Source organism: Tigriopus californicus, chromosome 12 (genome assembly GCF_007210705.1).
Source record: "Tigriopus californicus strain San Diego chromosome 12, Tcal_SD_v2.1, whole genome shotgun sequence".
NCBI lineage: Eukaryota > Metazoa > Arthropoda > Copepoda > Harpacticoida > Harpacticidae > Tigriopus > Tigriopus californicus.
Genome location: NC_081451.1, coordinates 10,952,805 through 10,971,663, shown reverse-complemented (window position 1 = coordinate 10,971,663; position 18,859 = coordinate 10,952,805). Strand labels below are relative to the sequence as shown.

General features: G+C 39.2%; 2 protein-coding genes across 3 annotated transcripts in view; one reads left to right on the top strand and one right to left on the bottom strand.

Annotated features, from left to right (window-relative positions):
* Nucleotides 1-3,598: 3,598 nt before the first annotated feature.
* LOC131891911 (SET domain-containing protein SmydA-8-like) overlaps nt 3,599-18,859 on the bottom strand; it is a 20,096-nt gene continuing 4,835 nt past the window's right edge. For both annotated transcript variants that reach the window (XM_059241604.1, XM_059241605.1), the window contains 9 exons: nt 8,344-8,432; nt 8,166-8,275; nt 7,986-8,082; nt 7,672-7,871; nt 6,964-7,120; nt 5,153-5,320; nt 4,942-5,093; nt 4,700-4,875; nt 3,599-3,913 (listed from right to left, as the gene is read on the bottom strand). In XM_059241604.1, coding sequence (XP_059097587.1) covers nt 3,754-3,913; nt 4,700-4,875; nt 4,942-5,093; nt 5,153-5,320; nt 6,964-7,120; nt 7,672-7,871; nt 7,986-8,082; nt 8,166-8,275; nt 8,344-8,432 — 1,309 coding nt within the window. In that variant the 3' untranslated portion in view covers nt 3,599-3,753. The remainder of the gene's footprint in view (nt 3,914-4,699; nt 4,876-4,941; nt 5,094-5,152; nt 5,321-6,963; nt 7,121-7,671; nt 7,872-7,985; nt 8,083-8,165; nt 8,276-8,343; nt 8,433-18,859) is intronic.
* On the top strand, nt 16,606-18,338 carry LOC131891912 (cytochrome P450 6k1-like). The gene has a single exon (XM_059241606.1). The coding sequence runs from the start codon at nt 16,633-16,635 to the stop codon at nt 18,253-18,255; it is 1,623 nt and encodes a 540-aa protein (XP_059097589.1). The 5' UTR covers nt 16,606-16,632; the 3' UTR covers nt 18,256-18,338.

The window sequence follows — 18,859 nt, the reverse complement described above, 5'->3', positions numbered from 1 at the left end:
GAGGCATACCTTGTGCCTCAAAGATCTCATGCACATAAATGGGTGGAAAAAGCTACACCCCTGCTTGGAACAGCCCTTCTCATTGAATTTGAGAAGGCCAAACTCTCTAAGTTTGGGACACCATTCTGGGTGAGCCAGTTTACACCCTTTGCCTACCTTTTTGCATTTCTGTCGTTTATGGACATCGGAAATTTCGAGAGCATTCTCTACTATGCTCTTTTTGACCTCTATGACCTCTTTGACTACAAGGGGCGTTTGAATCAAATCAAGAGTGTCAGTGCCTGTGTCCCTTTAAAGGGTACCTTCCGGCGCCGGGGTTTGAACCCACGACACCTAGCGAGAGGATTCTTGCCTTGTTCACGCTGCCTCTTAGATCTTTGATGGATGCAAGAGAAAACTTCAATTTCAGCTCCCTCATTATCTAAGTAATGTGGAGGGAAAGCCGATGAGCCATATGACACGTAAGATGTAAGACGTAGTTATTTTAAAACCTAATAAGTTTCCTTCGCATTTGTGATTGTCTTTAGCTTGAGCTCTTTTTTCTATGATGTTGTCATGTAGTAGACTTGGTTTTGAATTATTGTCTAAGGTGTAGAGTTCATAGTTAGTGTGATTTGATTGTTCATTACTGTATTGATTTTATATTGGTTAGATCAGCTTGTTGAGTTCATTTCAGTGTTATTTTGTTGTTTGCATAGGTTTGTGATTATTTGTCTTTCTCTGTGTTTTATCTCTATCTTAGATTTACATTTTCAGTTTGCTTTAAGGTAGTTTATTGTTGTTCTGTCTTGTCCTGTGCCTCAAAACAACATTATTATAGTTTTTTTTAGTTTCTTGATCTTGCTGGCATTTGCGTTTGCAATTAATAGTATCTTTGCACTCATAGTGGAAGCCAAATTGGACAAAGCCAGCAAAGAGGCTAGCATTTTCTGATTTCAAAAAAAGACAGCACAAAGGTTAAGATCCAGGGGTTCTATAGATGAAGAACTAACCATAGTTGGTTTCAATCTAGTTCGTTGCAATAGGGTACTCCCTAACAATCCCATTTTTCCTCATGGGGGCGTTTGTCTATATGGTGGAAGGTTGGTCCAGATGGGTATATTCCCATTTCGAAATCGACATCTCAGTTGATCGAAGTTCTTGAGGAGTTTGTGATCCTGCGCAATCCATCCCAGCATGCTGGTGTAGCCACCAAAGCAAATAACTTTTTTTAAGGCAGCGTCCCAGATCAACCCTACATTCAAGGACTGGTTCGGCCTGCCAACTCAGATTTGTTGATAGGCCAAATATCATAGAAAGATTAAAAGGTAATAAATGGACGAATTGTAAACTTTCATTTCAATAGGACTGGGCATTGAGTACATTCACTGTAGCGAATAGAAAAGCCCGTGAAAAAATAAACCTAAAATTAAAATCTTCCAAATAGCTCTAATATCTGCATTGATCACCCGTCATTTTGGGAACTACTTCGGTGGTCAGTTTAATGATCTCAATTTGAAGCTCTTATATTCTGGCCATTTTTTTCTCCTGAGGAGTTTTTATTCACATTTATGAACATGGCAAAGGCAAGCGTTGCGTTGAGCGAAGCCCCAAATTTCTTGTCTCTGACAAGCATGAATCAGTCAACTGGATCCACTTCTTCATCTAACAGGAAATATATTTTATAGATGCCAAGCAGAACAAGAGGAATACTAGGTAGATTGCAGATGACCCTGAAGGGTTTCCCTATCCAAGAACGACTCCACCATCTGTCAGTGACGGTAGTGCGGAATATTGAGAAATTCCAATTCCAATCAACCAAATACAACCAAATACATTTCTCTTTGCTTGAGTGGACTCAGTTGTATCCTCAGAAAGCATTAGTCAGTTTCGATATCAATTGAACGCCTGTGTCAAAAGTTATGACCATTTCAAACTCAGACCAGTGAGGACACAAACTGAATGAGTTAGCACCACGTTGGTAAGATCTTACCGAGATGGCGTTAAGCAAGCCATTTTGTGCCCACCTTGTACTGAATTTCAAGAGCCCATTGCTTTTGACGCAGACGTTCGATTAAAATCAAAATTGACAAACGCTTTCTGAGTCAACTAAAGTTCTAATGGTGCGAAGGAAAATGCATTTGGTAGATTTGGATAAAAGTTGCGGCTCCCCCACCCCACCCTCTCTGTCCAGTGATAACGTGGTCCTTGAATAGGGCAAGGACGACGTCATCACTTGAAAGAGACGGTGGGGTGGGGGAAACGGAACTTTTATTCAGATAAACTAAGGACGACGTCCAGTGGTAAAGTTGTCCCTGCCCTATTATAGGAAGGAGTACATGTCCAGCCTTGGTCCACGTCCTCTTCCCTGTTTCTTGCGAGAGTGATGGCATGGATCGACAATAGTTTGCCTAGGCCGCAAATATCAACTAGGAGGTCTACTTGGATGTCATGAGGGTAGTGTACACACGTTGGGTGAATCCTGTGGCCCTTGGGAGGTCATATGGTTTCCAACAAGATAGAGCTCCTGATCACACTTCCCATCTCTTCTCTTCAGGCTCTTTTCAGGTTTCGACAATTTGGACTGATTCTAGTGAAAGGCAATCGATTCTCAATGCAGTGGCTAATATGAACAAAGACCTCCTTATCAGGCCCAGGACCAGGTTGGAGGCCGTAGTTGAGGTTAGAAGTGGTTTTTTTGCAGACCTGTGTTGTAATTTCAATTACAATTACGTAATTGCAATTAATTAGAGTGAGAAAAAGAGTAATTCTAATTCTAATTCATTACATTTGAATGCATGTAATTGAGATATTTCAATTACAAATTACTATTACATTTCCATCCGCAAGACGAAATATGTGCATCTTTACAAACCATTGGACTTATGCTCCTTGTTAACGTTATTTATCTAATCTTGCTCATTGATTCATTCCTTTACTTGGGCTTCCCTTCCTGCCATTCTCATCCAACTTGACGTTGATAGAGCAGTGCGCTGTCGTCAAACAAAAATATCACTGACCATTTTATACTAAGCAGAGCCTATGGCCAGTGTTCATTAAATTGCAAAGAATGTGATTTCTGTTAACACTTTCGATTCTAATTTATCACCAAAGAGTAATAGTCAACCAATATCGATTAGAAAGTTCAATTTGCATCCTCATTGTTCTTGTATTTCAGTATTACAAGGCGTTTAGCTTGTTTGGACCAAATTAGATACTATGCACCAAAGCTACTTCATTTGATGAAAGCTCGAAAAATAGCAACGATGGCAAATTCAGAGCAACGTAATCCTTCTATTTTACAAAAGAGAAATTCTGAAAAAAGTAATTGAATTGTATTTGAATGTAATTAATTGTAATTTGAAAATATTTGTGATTGTAATTAATTACATTTGAAATGAGTTAATTGATTCAAATTGGTCTAATATTTTGCAAAATATTATGGAATATACTATCATTGTCTTGTTCAGATGTTCAAATTCAGTACTGATACATCAAGTATCACAATTTCTCCCAAGCATGTGAGGTGTAGGGGTGGTGAGCAATCGTAGTGCCACTTCAGTGCGACAATATTGGTCTGTGGCCGTTTTCTTAGCTTATGACAAATAAAGTTCCACAGTATCGATAAGCATTGTATTTCAGAGACACGAGATTGAAGTAAAAACTGAGAAGAACAGGTTTGAGCCTATCTGAATTGAAGAGAAACTAAGGAACAAAATGACTTGCGATATCATTAATGGACATCCAAACATTTTCAATCAAAAGCATCTATCCTCAGAAGTCGCAGCCCACTGTTTTCATGAAACCCTCCAGTTGGGTCAGGGTTTCACGCACTTGCATTCGAAGCTGTCCCTCCGGTAGCTTGGTGTTTGTCTCGTCCCTTAACACGGAGGCTGTTTCAATAAGTAGATCACGAGGCTCCATGAGAGACTTCCTGTAATTGGAATTCGGGTTTCTCTTCAAATGCAAGCTTTTATCTATGAACATGGACGGAACATGGAATATGAACGTAGAACATCGGGGATTGACAATTCAACATTGAGTGATCCATCAAATGAAATTAACCCCAGGTCATTACTTCCAGTTGCATTATTCAATTTTCGGATAGGCTAAACATCTAGATCTATGTAATTAATATCTGGAATTTCAAATTTAGGTATATTACAAGAAAAAGACAACCCAATGTCTTGCACGCAACTCAATGCATCTAAGCGACAAAAAGGAATTTTAGCAGTTAATGTCGTTGACTGCAATATCCATTAATACTGTACCTATGAGATGGGGAAAATGGTCATTTTCCAGCGCAATCACTTTCCCATATTGGTAGATTTTCTCAGTTTGCTGCACATGATTATTTAGTTCTGACTGAGAAAGACATACATATTATTGGACTCTGATCCACAAAAAATATGAACGCTGTCTCAAATTTAGAGGATGTGAGTGCGCTCAATCTGATAAATCCTTTTAAACCCTATTTTTTGACAAATCTCCGAAATTGGAGTTGTTGGAAAAGACGTTATCATGAGAAAGTTGATATACAATAAAAGAGCAAACAAGTTGGAAAGTGATCTTGTTTTTCGTTTATCCCTTCAAGCTAAAGTTAAACCCGAAATCCCTATCAAAAAATGGATCCATATGCAAATATTATTTGGCAGAAATAGGCATAAAAAGTTCAATCTTAGTGGAAATGTCGGGGTCAAAATGCTTTCAAAGATCATACCTAAATTCTTCGGTGGACATATCCCCACTTTCCCACGCTCGCTTTCCGTATTGAAGGAGCGGAAAGTGGAGCTCATACAAGGAAACGCCCAAATAGATTTGTAGGCGGCAAACGGACGGATCCAATTTCTTGCACAACTCGACCAGTTCTCGGCACAAGTGCTCCTTTTCCTTCAGCTAAAAAGACAGATTTCCTTTCACATTCGGGTTGTATCGTGTCTAAGATTTTCAAATATTTCTTACGTCTTTCATGGGCATATCCTGGATCACAAATCCTTCCACCCGGCCAAGCATTTGGAGTAGGTTATGCTTGGCAGCCACCATGTGGTAATGGCAAGGATGTAATTCCTTGGAGTACTTCTCCAGAAACTCTCGAAACTCGGGAACTGTGCCCTCTAAAAGATCCAATTTCAATAGTACTCACTTACTTCAAGCAATGCAATTGATGACTTACTAATTTGGAGAATGGAGAGCTCGGCAGCAATTCTGGTCATGTCGTTTTGGACGTCAATGCTCGAGACTTCATTGGTTCCATCAGTTGAAACCCAAGACGTGTTTGGTTCCAAAGGGTTCTTTGGTCTCAGCTTTTTCCCGTTCCGTAAAATTGTTGAGAACTCAGTGCCTGGATAGAAAGTAAGGAAGGGAGAGTTAATGATGGCTAATATCATGGCAACCTAAAATGTCCTTTTAATTCTGCTAAAACTCATCGAGATCATGTCGGTCAACAGATACTTTAAAATAAATACACGAAAAACGAGCTGTGGATTTATGAATCTACATGGTTACAATAGACTATTTGTCCAAAATAATCCTAATTACTTGCATTCAATTTCCAGCTGTTCTGATTCATTTATTTCGCGTTATCAGACCGGTATCAGTTACCTTAAAAACACAATTAGTTACAACTACAAAAATATGGCCTAGAAATTTAATTATTGCAATTACAATTAAGCATACCCTGTAATTAAAATTCAAGTACATTTCAAATATATTCTCTTTTCATGGAGTATGAAAAACTGCAGGTCGTTTGCTAAAATCTAACGAACCCCGTGTTGATATTTTTTGTTAACAAATTACCCTGAGGATTTATATGAAATTGCTGCGTGATTTTGAGATGATTTACTCTCATATCTGAATAGATGCATTGATGTTTAAACCATCCTCACATTCTCATAAGAGAAAGCAAATATTGCATGACCTTTTGTCAAGCTATGTTGGTATTTGGAAATGGAAAGAAAGTTGTCTGCATTTTTTTTAGAACTGTTCATATGTCAAATCAGTATCAAGAGTTTGCCAAAGACACAGGAAATAGAAGTAGTGGTCTAAAGCAACAAGTTTGCAAAAAAGTTCGAAGACATTTATCCACACCAAGGAATGCTTCATTTCATCTTAAAGTTATCGTGCAAAAAAAATAATTTAGCTCAAAAAAACAGCGGCTGGACCGATTGTTCCTCCTTTAGAACGGTCTGTTTTTATAGTAAGGTTTTTGAAAGCTAAGTATGATATGATGACTTGTACTTTGGGTTTTAAATTTCTCTTCCCTATTGAGAGGTACGCCGGGGTCCTCCCAAAATGTGAGCTGACGTCATCAAATGGAGACATATACTGCTTAAAGGAGTTAATAATATGTTTAAAACCATTTTTAATATGTATTTATGTTGGCAAATATTTATATCTTTCTAATTTGAAAACAAGCTACCCAAGCAGAAAATGGATTTGCCTCTAAAAAAAAACAACTCAAATTAATCTATCAATTTGTTTTTAAGTGCATTGCGTGCCCTCTTCAATTGGATCATCCAAACTTGTTGTTCATATGCCCTTGATGCTTTTGGTATGCTCATTTTGAAATATTATCATAAGTGTGTCAACATTCATTTGTGCCAATATACTGACTTGAAGCATATGTTAAGAATGGCGATTTGAGGGTTTCGTTTATGATTTGTTAGAATTATCCTGTGCTTCACTTTTTTAAATATACAAATGCATTGCAGATGAAAATAGAGCATTATGTACCAATTCTCAGGGATTAAATTCGCAGGGCGCCGAAGGCGACTTGATAAAGTAATAGTAAATAGATTTAAATTTACTTCCTTATGAAAATAGTTGATAATGAAGTCTCATAACAGTAGTAAATCAAAATAAAATGAAATAAAAAGTGCTTTGGGTTTATGTGAGATGCCTTCCAACTGGAAAACTTCTGTTTGTAGGAAATCCTCAGTTCATTACAACATCAATAAATTAACGCTAAAATTGACGTGATCTTACCAAGTTCTGAGGGGTCTGAGCACCTTTTGCAAGAGCACCAGAACTTCTTGTAGTTGATAAGATGGTCCCGTCGGGCCCAAGTACCCCAAAGGCAATGAGTGTACATAATGGACAAGTGCTCGCCCTTCTCGATATCTCTTCCGGCAGTAGCCGTAAGCTGGAATAATAGTAATGGATTACAGCATTTGGTGTGCGACTTACATTTTCATGATCAGGGATCAGAAAGTTACTTCATTATTTCGTACTCCTGATTTAATATCCTTAAAAAATCTAAATTCATGGAAGATGAAATAATATGCAGAGGTTTCGGCAATCTTCAATTAGACATAAGCTGCTCTTTTCGTGGCTCATCCGCTTCACCGCTTGTCCGCTTGACCCCTTCCAAGAACCAATTAGATTCTGTGTCGACCGAAATTCTCAACTCAGATTGGTTGAGGCATAAGGCGAAGCGGTCAAGCGGTCAAGGGGATAAGCCACGAAAATATCTGCTATAGAAATGGGTGATCAACATATCCTGTAGTGCATTCTTTAAGTATCAATTTGTTTCTGCCTTCATTAGGATGATAAAAGCTTGAAAGAAGTTGGTTGTCTTTAACTATTCAATGTAATGAATAGACCAATTTGAACTAAAGATGAAAGATATTTTTTTCCCTCTTATCATTAAAGCTATGTGATAAGCTCTGTAGGATCACAGCATTGCATACGCACGTGGAATTTCTCATCAAAGCTCATGTTGATGTTGGGAACACAACTGTGCTCCATCATTGAACCCATTTCGTAGAGGCCGTGAACCTCCGTTTGGCCTAATCGGATCTCGATGGAATTGGTCTCGAAGATTCCCACAAGTTCCTGTATCCTCTCATCTTTAAAGTCCAATTGTGGATAAAGAACCTCAAAAACCATAACACCTTAAAATGGGAATGAAATCTTTTAATCTAATTCACTTTATCATTTGCAAAAAGAACATAAAGTGCTCAATGGAATTAGGAATACATGATTAATTGCGATGATCGATTACCAACCTAAGGTTTTCTTCATCACGTCAATCACGCGATCTTGGCATGTTTGCCAGGCTTCCGTTCCTTTTCGGCTCTCCAAATGGGACTCCAAACTCATAATCTAGTTGAATGGAAAAATGTTTGAAACATGATCTTCTTTTTTCTGGAATTCTCTTATTCATGAATTAGGGATTGTTCTCTCACCTTTTTGAACCTCTTGGGGGCTGTCTTCTGTAACAAAAGAGCCCTCAATGGAGTGACACATTCGTACAGATAGCACGGTTCCTCATAGGACTCAATTTCGAAGAGACCCTCTAAAAAATGAGTCCAAATTAAAAACTCGGACAACGTGCCACGAATTTTGCATTTACTTGTTACCTACCAGTTTGGCTTGGGATAACCACCTCCGGGTTATGAGCTACTTTGGCCTCACATTGAGGCCCACAAAGTGGCCATCCACTCTTTTTGCATCTAGAAAAAACCAACATATTTCTTAAAACTTTCATCGCTCGAGAAGGGTCTGACTATCACAGTCGGGAAATCACACCATAATTGTTGATTAGGCTCCTTTATGGCCTCATTCGGTTTTTACTTATTTTTTCCTAACATTTACGTGAGGTTTCGTGAATGACGATTGAAATGGCGACTCTTAAAACCTATTTTTTTTCAATACCAGATGACCCCACTACTCATAACAGCGTGAGACGGCTTTTTGACTTGTATTTGACGTCGATTTGTAAGAAAGTGAGAGCATTTAGCATCGTATGTTCTGTTCATATGTTTTCCTCGTGAATATTTTCAGCCATACTCTTTATCATCAATTCTGTCTGACGAATGAGGGGCTCAGTAAACAGTGAAGTATGAAATGGACAGTAATCATATTATGCACGTGATAAAAGTGCAATGGTTCGGAGGGTAATGATATGATCCCGTTATTTGAGGGAGCGTTTGATAAATCTTCCTTTAACGGCATTATAGACAGATCTTAGGGAGGAGTCCCTCCAAAGTTCCCTCATTAAGGAAGCACTGAGCAAAAAGTGAAGGGATCCCCTTGTGAGGTAGGACACTAGTGCAATGGAATCATATCGTAGAATAGTTTTCTTTTGTAATCAGGAATCATGTATAAAGGCTGATATGGTAAAGTAACATTTCGGTGTATTTTTCTCTCAAAAGTTACATGAGATGTATAAACCTTTTATGCGTCTCAGAAAATGACATGATCACAGAGATCCGAAATCATTACCCTGAAGTAGTTCATTCCGAACTTGCAGATTTTATCGTCCTTGTGTTTCCAAGAAGAGTGCAATAGTATCGCTATTATTACACTTAAGTTAAATGTATTCAGCTCAGTTGCTGGTCCAGTATACATGTATGGATGGGTTAAAATAGAATTTCGTTTTATACTTATTTATGTGACATATTTTTAAGGAAAAGCTTGTCTTTCTGGAACTCATTTCATACAAAATAATAACCAAAAGTGAGGAATTTATAAAAATATTGGCAAAGATTATTGAAATGATGTTGTGTGCACATCAATAAGGTAAGAATGGCTTACAGTACCTTATGTTTATTGAAAGCTGAGAAGCCGATTTTCGTTTGGTTGACACGAATAACTTTCACCTCAAAACACATTGTCAGACAAGCAAACCAATCGTTTTGTACAGTAGATAAAGAGGGCGGATCAGAGAAGGATTGGATAACCACCAAACAGTCTCTTTAGGCCCAGGATCAGGGATCGACGTGCACTTGTTTATCCGTTATTTATTCTGTGCCTTTTGGTGTCTCGGTGCCATCCTTGGATGGCGAAGCCAATGGAAGCCAATATGACCCACGAATTTCTAACATTCACACGCAGACTGGAGTTCATTGAGGCCACAACACTAAGTCAAAATGTTTATTGTGATCTCTGGATTGGCGTCTTGAAAATCTCCCAACGAAGACAACACTTTTGTGTGACCTAATTTTTGTACTAGGTAAGCCGGCTTTTCTTTTGATAATTTTGAGCTAAAAGATTTTAGAACTGACTGGCAAAACTGAAGCGGTAATGAAAATCGAATACATTTTTAACATACCAAAATATGTACATAGCAACTTTCGAACTTCTTGGTCGGAGTTGTGAATTGAAATATGTGCTGTTTATGTTTTAGGCTCTGGTCATTAATCACGACAACATCATTCCCTACGTTTGGATACTCGATTATGCTAAACAAGTGAGTGACCAACTTCAAGAGGATATTCTGGCCTCTCTGATTGCTTTACCTTATTGGTTCGATAATGGTGGTCGATTTCATGTACAAATGGGCAATCAAATGCGGCATTTAGATCACACACAAGAGACGAACCAACTGGTTTGGTTGTCTTCTTCATACTTGATTGGCGAATTCTTCACGCAGAGAGTGGCAGGACTTTTGAAAGTTTCGCGGAGCGCATCTTGTCTAGTCAATTGGCGGTTCATTTCTGTTACTCTGATGATTTTCACGAATGCTTACACGAAAGTGGATGCCTGGATCTTGGTCCATCCAGGTTTTTGCAGTGCCTGCGACTAGATTGTCCGGAGGAGAATTATGCTGAGAACTCTGTTCTAGCAGCCTGTTTGTTAAACCCTAGAGAGGTAGTTTTTAAGTTATCACATTGATGCTCTGCGAAGTGAATTGTCAGTCTGCGGCACTTGTCTTACCTATACGTATACATTACATTACAAGTACCTCGTTTAATCACCCACCAGATAGTGTTTTTTGCATCTTCTTTAAGTACTTTGGGTAGTTTAAATTACTCAAATATGCATTATTTTTTCTTAACCTTAGCATTTTTTTAGAGCCCATTTCAATCGTATTTGTTCCTCTCAATTCATTGGCCCAATTTGGGTTGAATTTTGAATGAGTGACAAATCTTGACCCAAAATAATTGACAAGAGTGGCACGAGAGTTTCCAGAAATTTGATCCCAAGATTTGATTTGAAAGCAGCATTGCCCACTTCACCTTTCTTATTGCCAGCTATTTAAATGGATTGAAGTTAAAGAAAGGATGTGCAAGATATCTCTTTTCAAGTATTTAGAAACTTTGAAAATCATTTTGCTTCGTATTTTGCAAATGATCCATCTCATGTATGAACGTCTCCTTTTGAAGTTAAGCGAGGAGCTTTTTGAAATGCGGGTTTTTTCAAAACTGTATAATCATCATTTTCAGTTGAAAAGAATTTCTCAATTGACGGCTTTGGAAGCTATTCAAAAGATGGGCTATTGCTTATATGAACCAATTTTTGATATCATTTTGAAGTGGCAATTGGACCGTAAAGTGTTTCAAATCGGATGGAAACAGGACCTGGAACATTGGGAAGGTAAAGATTTCAATGCTTATTGCACTGTTGTCTTTTGAATAAACCAATAACTAACAATAATGAGTAGGGGGTCGGAAAAATAGTTTGTGAGACTCGCCAAAATAGTTTGTTTTTAAATTATGATTTTCGTCCAAAATCAAGTAGTGATAATGTAAAAATAAGTTGCAAAACTATAAAAAGTTGCAGCTCAAATTGATTATCCCAGTATTTTGGTGGTTTAATTTGTCACAAAATGTTTGATCATTATTTCTCGCATATCTCTCCTCTCCAAGTACAAAAATATCCTCTTGCTTGAAATAAAAGAATTGCAAATTTGAGAATACCAAAATGTATTTTATCTTTTCATAAGTCAGTTTTGGTAGAATGAGGGTAGAATAATGTTCAAAAAGGTACCATCAGGATTGTATTTCTCATAAACTGTTCCTACACATAATGAAAATTCATGAAATATCCTCAAAACCGTCGAGTTTAGATCATTTCATGGTTTTTTGCCTGCAAACGCAGCAAAATGATTTGACCCAAAAGTGGCCCAAAGTCGTTTAAAACTTAAATGAGCCTGAAAAAAATTTTTAAGACCCCTAACAATGAGATTTGTCGTTGACTTTGCTTAGAGTCAGTAGAACAACATCAAGTAACAATGAATAAGTGCCCACAAATTGCGCCCAAGTTCTTTCACCATCAAAACGTCGGAAAATAAAAGGACATAAGTGGTCATTCGCTTGAACTGGGGCCAATGTTATAAAACATTGGGAGAAAACGTCCAATGTGCAACTAGACAGTCCAGTTGGACGTCGAACATTGGATACTGGAAGTTAAAAAGATTTTGTAGGTAGGGTCTTGAACTAGACATCTCTGAATGTGACCAAGTTCCGTTTTCATGAGTGACCTGATTGCTTGATTTTTAATTGAGGATAATACAACATAAGTGCTAATCCGGCTCGGGGTTTGACAGTTTGAACTGGAGGGCTTGACAAGCTTGACAAGCCCTCTGCTTTGAACGGCCGCCCTGCTGTCAGGAGAGTAAAGTCAGTAAACAGGCGGGAAGTTTGATGCCCTGGCGTCCGCCATCCTCTCACTGAACCTTCGAAGCATGCCATAACGTAACGAACGTACGAACTAGTGATGTGTTTCGATCCTGAAGTTCAGCTTTTTAGCTTAAAGGACCTCGGTTGGGGCTCCCATCACAAGTTGAAGCGAGTACAATATCAAAATAAAAACTCCTCAAATGAGTGGCAAAATGCGACCCTGCCGTTCTAGGGCTGCGTTAAAACTCGTTCCTGATCTTGGGTCTTCATTTCTCTACCTTTTTTTTGTTGGAATGGAAGCCCTACCAGAGGTTCTTCAAGCTAGATAGCTGATTTTCCGGATCGAAACCCATCACTACTATCAACCCAATGAGTTCAGCTCATTTTGAGCCTGCCGGTTGCTTGTTTGTCGGGAAAAGAGGTTAAGTTTACGTATCAACTTGACTCGTAAGTTTTGTGCTGGACTTGGCCGAGTCGGACACTTGACCATTTTTTTTTAAATCCTAATCTCACCGGACCTGTACAATTCGTGCGCGGGTCACTCGAAGTACGTACTGGACGTTGGACAAATCGTTTTATAACATCAGCCCCTGGATTTTGAGCTTCTCCGTTATTTCTAGGATGTCAGCTTTGTTATCTTTGACTTCAATGCTGCAAATATACACTTGTAAATATAAACGTACATTACAGGTTGTTGAGAATGTTCACATCCAATTTCTCAACATCACACTAACGCAAAAAGCAATGTGGGCGCAACTACGTTTTGTTCATTTGTTCAGAAATCACAGAGATTTAACTCTTTCTCTAACTCGTCTTTCCAATTGGTTTACTTTTTATTGCCTCGTTTGAAATTATTTGCTTGTTTTTATGCGTTTGAAAATGTTTGAAATTTGGTTTCAAGGCCGAACCAATTTTCGAAGCCACATTCCACTACTAAAGCAACGTTCTGATGCCTGTTTTGCAAAACTCGTACCCTAGTAGGGAACTAGGGAGTTGGACGTTGACTGATATGAAAGTGAGCTTGCCAAAGTACTAATGGGATCAAATAAATAGTCACCGGAGGTTGCGACTAGGGCTGCCAATTTACATTTTCAGTTGCATATGAAGCATATGGGATTAGCAGCGGAATATCGGAAACCCGTTAGTTAATCACCAAAAGTAGACCTGATGTTTCCCCGATCATGCCAGGGTTACCTTTTAGGTCAAACCTAACCTTTTACCGTACGGTACGTTGGAAACAGCCCGTGTTTTGACTTTCCTAGCCTTCAGGTGATCCTGATTTTGAAAATTTATTTGATCCCATCACTAATGCCAAAATAGTGAGTGGATGTTCTTTGTAGTTAACGTTCAAGGCTGAACTCAGAGGAAGTATTAAGTGGGGCCTAATGACTGAAGGCCTTAAGGGCCACCTAACATCTGCCCTACTTCCAAGACCTACATACAAAAGTGATTCCAATTTTTTGTCCCAATCCAAAGAGAACATCTGTTGTGTCTTTTGATATTTGGCACAAAATATAAAACATACTCATGGAATAAAGAAACCCACCAAACACTTTATTAACTCATTTATCACTTGACTTCAGAGTCAGATCTTTGGCAATAGTATTTTTTTCATTGCGGAAAAATATCTTTAAAAAAATTATCATTGATTGCATTCAATCAAATGCAATTAAAAGGTTCATTTTTCACTTCGTTGAATTCAGGTTTACTACTCTATCGATTCTCACTCCTGTGGTGTTAGTTTTCTGAGTTATGTTAGGCCATGATGTCAAAGTGAAAGCATTTTAGATGGTATGTATGAAAATAACTTTAGTATTCTCTCGTGGCTGCGAAAAGGTCGAGCCTTGCTCGTTCGTTGTGCTTTGTTACTGAAGTTAATCCAATCAGCATTAGAAATTTGATGTATCCTTATCTCTCATGAGCATCATGATGTAATAAGATCTTTGGACACTAAGGGTTGTTGTGGATGTCCACAAACCTTATTATGCTAAGTATGCCAAGCATCCCAAACATGAAGGAAGTGCTGCAACTTTACACGCTCTCTTTCCCACTGACTTTGTATGAAATTTGTTATTGAGCGGGTTACCTAAGAGTTTCGCATAGATAAGATCGCCCATCAACCTGGGAATTTGAGCTCCCAAAGGACATCGAAAATGGATAGTGAAAGGACGAAAAAAATCCCATCCCACTTATTAGCTAGGAAGTAACAAAAATCTTGGAATTATTTTTTTGCGAAAAGAAACGAAATTGTGTGCTTCAATACAAAAATGTTAACTTGTTAAAAATGAAGAGTGGAGAAGGGACTCTTTGAGTGATGAATCAGAACCCGCAATAAAACACTTTAATTGCATTTCTAATTGTACACCTACAGTATACATCAAAAGTTATGTCGGCGTAAGAAAATGCTGTGTTTTTGTGTTTTCTCCAAATCCGAATTCAGTTTTCCAAAGACGGGTTTTCAATCAGGTTGAGATACTTTCCGCGATAATTTGCTCCTCGTCTAAATCGGAAAATGATCTTTTGCTACTGCACTTTAAAACATATTTTATACATTTTAGAATATTCCCCTATTTTGAAACCCGACATAATCTTTGATACATACAGTACTCCACAATTACATTCATGAGTTTCTTGCTATATTATTTTGACAGTCACCTGTGAAACTGTTTTTGCTAGTGCATGGCCTTTTAAAAGTTTACATATCGTGAGCCACAGCCAAAAATCCGAAAACCGTTGTATATGTAATTGGAATGTAACTTGAGGTTTTCAACCTTGCTTCATTTATCCAACTGGAAATCAAATCACTCAAGTACACAATTTTGTGAATGTCATTACCACGTCGAAATGGTGCTCATGCATTTTTTGCTTTTGGAAAGTCATGGAACAGAGTTAAACAAGGATTCCCCACCACAAGAGGAGACTGTGCTCACCACAACACCAAGACTAAATATTTTTCTTTCATTTGAGTACAATCTTGCATTAAATAATCAAACGTATTTATAGATATTGTTCGCTAAATGAGCCTACTGTTCTTGCCGGCCAGCAAACAATCCAAAACACTTGTCCTTTGATGACAAAACAACTCCAACCCCAATTCATTGATATCTTCTAGAACCATTTGCCTATTTCATTCACCAGCCATAGCAACTTCATTGGCGACTATTTACTAAAAAGAGTGTAGAACTATTCAGCCTCGCCCTACATTCTTCCTTCTTCCTACGAGAGTGGATGGAGTCAGCCATCATCTTCATCCATAAGAAGGGGACCAGGGACATTCCAGACAATCATCGGACCGTCGCCCTAGAGAACCCCTTCTTGAAGATGATGTCCACCCTGCAAGCTGCCCGCTTCTCCGAATTGGCCGAGGATAGGGATCTCCTTCCCCAGTTCCAATTCGGATTCCGGAGCAGCTGCTCAACCACCACGGCAGTTACTCTCCTCTATGAAATTGTGCACTCAAACATCAGCAATAAGAGGAGAGTGTATGAATGCTTTGTGGATTAATCCAAAGCCTTCGACAGGGTGAACCGAACGCGGTTGTTCCTCAAACTCCAACTGAGGGGAGTTCCGCGTTCAATCTGTGTCCTGCTGTCCAACAAATATCCGGGGCTCAGATGCTCCAATCGTTCTGGTCCGGACCTATCTCCCTGCTACTTACATTCCATTGGCCTGTCGCAGGGGGATCCATTATCGCCAATCCTTTTCAATCTCTATGTATCCGACCTGCCCAAAGTTCTCATGCACCAGGACCCCACCATCAACCCTTTTATGTTACAATATCTCCAATATTCAGACGACCTGGTTCTCTTGGCTAATTCAGCCATGGAATTGCAAAATGCCATCAATGCACTCCACGGTTATTACCAATAGAACGGCCTTCAAGTTAATACCATGAAGACGAAGGCCAAGGTTTTCCACAAAGGTCGTCTGCATCCCACCTCTTTCCATGTCAGCAATAGTCCAATTGAAATCTTCAATAATTTTAATTATGTCGGTTTCACATTCTCAACTCAACTCTCCTTCACCAATCATCTCAAATCATCAATAGTCAAAGCCAGGGCCAGGATCGGATACATTTGCAATAGACTTCCCATCAAGAATCTTCCCCTTCCAATAGCTCTTCAACTCTTCCGGACCTACATCACTCCAATTTTCTTCTAGGGCCTTCACCTGTGGCTCCCAAACTCTTTCCCAAACAAACCTCGTCTGAAATCCATGCCCTGCTAAAGATGTTCTCCTTGAGCAATCTTTGCACATAAAACAAAATAATCTCAGTGGAAACCTTCAGTTATCACAGTGTAGAGCAACAATGATCATTGAACTGCTTGCACTTCTCCTGACAGTGGTTGGGATCGCTTACGGGATCTTCAAATATAAGACCACCTACTGGAGTCGTCATGGAGTCCATAGTGAAAACAATGCTACTTTCCCATTGGGAAATGATCCCATTTTTCATCCAGACGTACTCGGCTCCAAAAGAAATCCAGCTTATGTAATGGAAGAATTGTATCAGAAGCACAAGGAAAAACCTTTCGTTGGAATCTATGGACCCTTGGGCCAACAGTCCATGGTAATCAATGATCTGGAGTTGATCAAGCACATCCTAATTAAGGACTTTGAAGTCTTTGTGGATCGCTTTGGGCAGTTTAATGTGTTTGCTGGAGATTCAGAAGTGTTTACCGATCGTCTTTGGCGTCAACAACTCCTCGTTTTAAAGGGCGAATTATGGAAGGATGTCCGATCAGTGTTCTCGCCCGTTTTCACATCCGGGAAAATGAAGCTCATGATGCACTTCATGAAATCTATTAGTTTGAATCTACGAGAGGAAATGAGGCAATGTGCAGAGGATTCCAAACCCATTGATCTCAAAGATCTTTTTGGCAAATACAGCATGGATACCATTGCCACTTGTGGCTTTGGAGTGGATGCCGGATCATTTGGATCCAGTCAAGAAACTACGTTTGTCAAACATGCCAAAAATGTATTTGGTCGTAACCATTGGGACGGCTTTATGCTCATGTGCTCTGTGATTCCAGGATTGAACGCCTTTTGCAAAATGCTCAAACTTCCTTTCTTCAAGCCCGTTGAAACCAAGTTCTTTTACGACATTATCATGCAAACCATTCAAAATCGGGTCAAGACGAAGGAGAGGAAAAACGATTTGGTCGACCTTATGATCGAGGCCATTCATTTTGAAAAGACTCTGAAAGAAAAAGGCGAAATCGAAGTCGAGGACGGTGGTTTCATTCAAAGCTCTACACTGGTTCACAAGATTAAGAAAACCGACTTTGACGAGACCTTGGTGGTATCCAATGCCTTGTTGATCCTAATTGCCGGATATGACACAACAGCCATGACAATGACCTACTGCGCCTATGAGTTGGCAAAGAGTCAGATTGCTCAGGAGAAACTGATTCAAGAGATCGATGAAGTCATGGCCAGCCTGCCCGATGATCAGGATTTCCCGGATTATAACACGATTCAAACCATGCCTTACTTGGACTCAGTTCTCCACGAGACGTTGCGGCTTCATTGTCCTATCCCATTCATTATTCGGAACAATTCCCGTGATTACAAAATCCCTGGACATGATGTGATGATTCCCAAGGGATCCGATGTTTATGTGATGGCCTACAGTATCATGCGAGACGATAGGTACTTTAATCAACCGAATGAGTTCAATCCAGATAATTTCTCCAAAGAATCCAAGGAGAAGAGAAGTCCATATGCGTATCTGCCCTTTGGACAAGGTCCACGAGCTTGTATTGGAATGAGATTTGCCCTCCTGGAAGCCAAGGTTGGCTTGGTTTCTGTACTCACGAAATATCGGATCAAAACTTGCGAGGACACGCCTCTACATGCCATCCGAAATAACCACACCTTCCTGGGCAATCCGCGTGATAAACTTTGGGTTGCTGTGGAGGTCCGTTAATGTGATAAATGTTGCTCTGTACTTAAATTGAAGAAAGTGATTTGAGTTGAATTAGTGGACTCCGATAAACGAGTTGCCTTGTTGCTGAAATAATTTCTTTCTAGTTCCATAAAATTAACACGATTATAGTACTAGGCAAGGATGGCATATATAGATGTAGAGGCTCGTTGCAAAAACATTATTTACGGCTCGAGTCAAACCAATAAGCTTATTTTGTAATCAATTTTGGGCATGACCATCTGAAGCTTAGGTAGAAGTTTTCAGAACAATAGAATGAGTTCTGTTGAACTTAAGGCATTTTGAGACCAACTACAGTCATTGTTATGAAGTACTAACCCACGTCACCCAAGGATGAGACATCATTAAAAGCCATTTTGACTAGGTGGCAGAAAATGGAGAAGGTCGGGAGGAGGTTCGATCCGGGGCCCCCTCTCTATGACGAAACTGCGCTAACCATTACACCACGTCTCATCTCTTTTTTTGGAGGGATTTCTGCAACTTTTTTATACCATTTTCTACCATGCGTTCAAAATGGCTTTTAATGATATCCCATCCAAGTCATTTCCTCGTCGGCAAAAATTCACTTAGGAGGAAATCCTGCCAC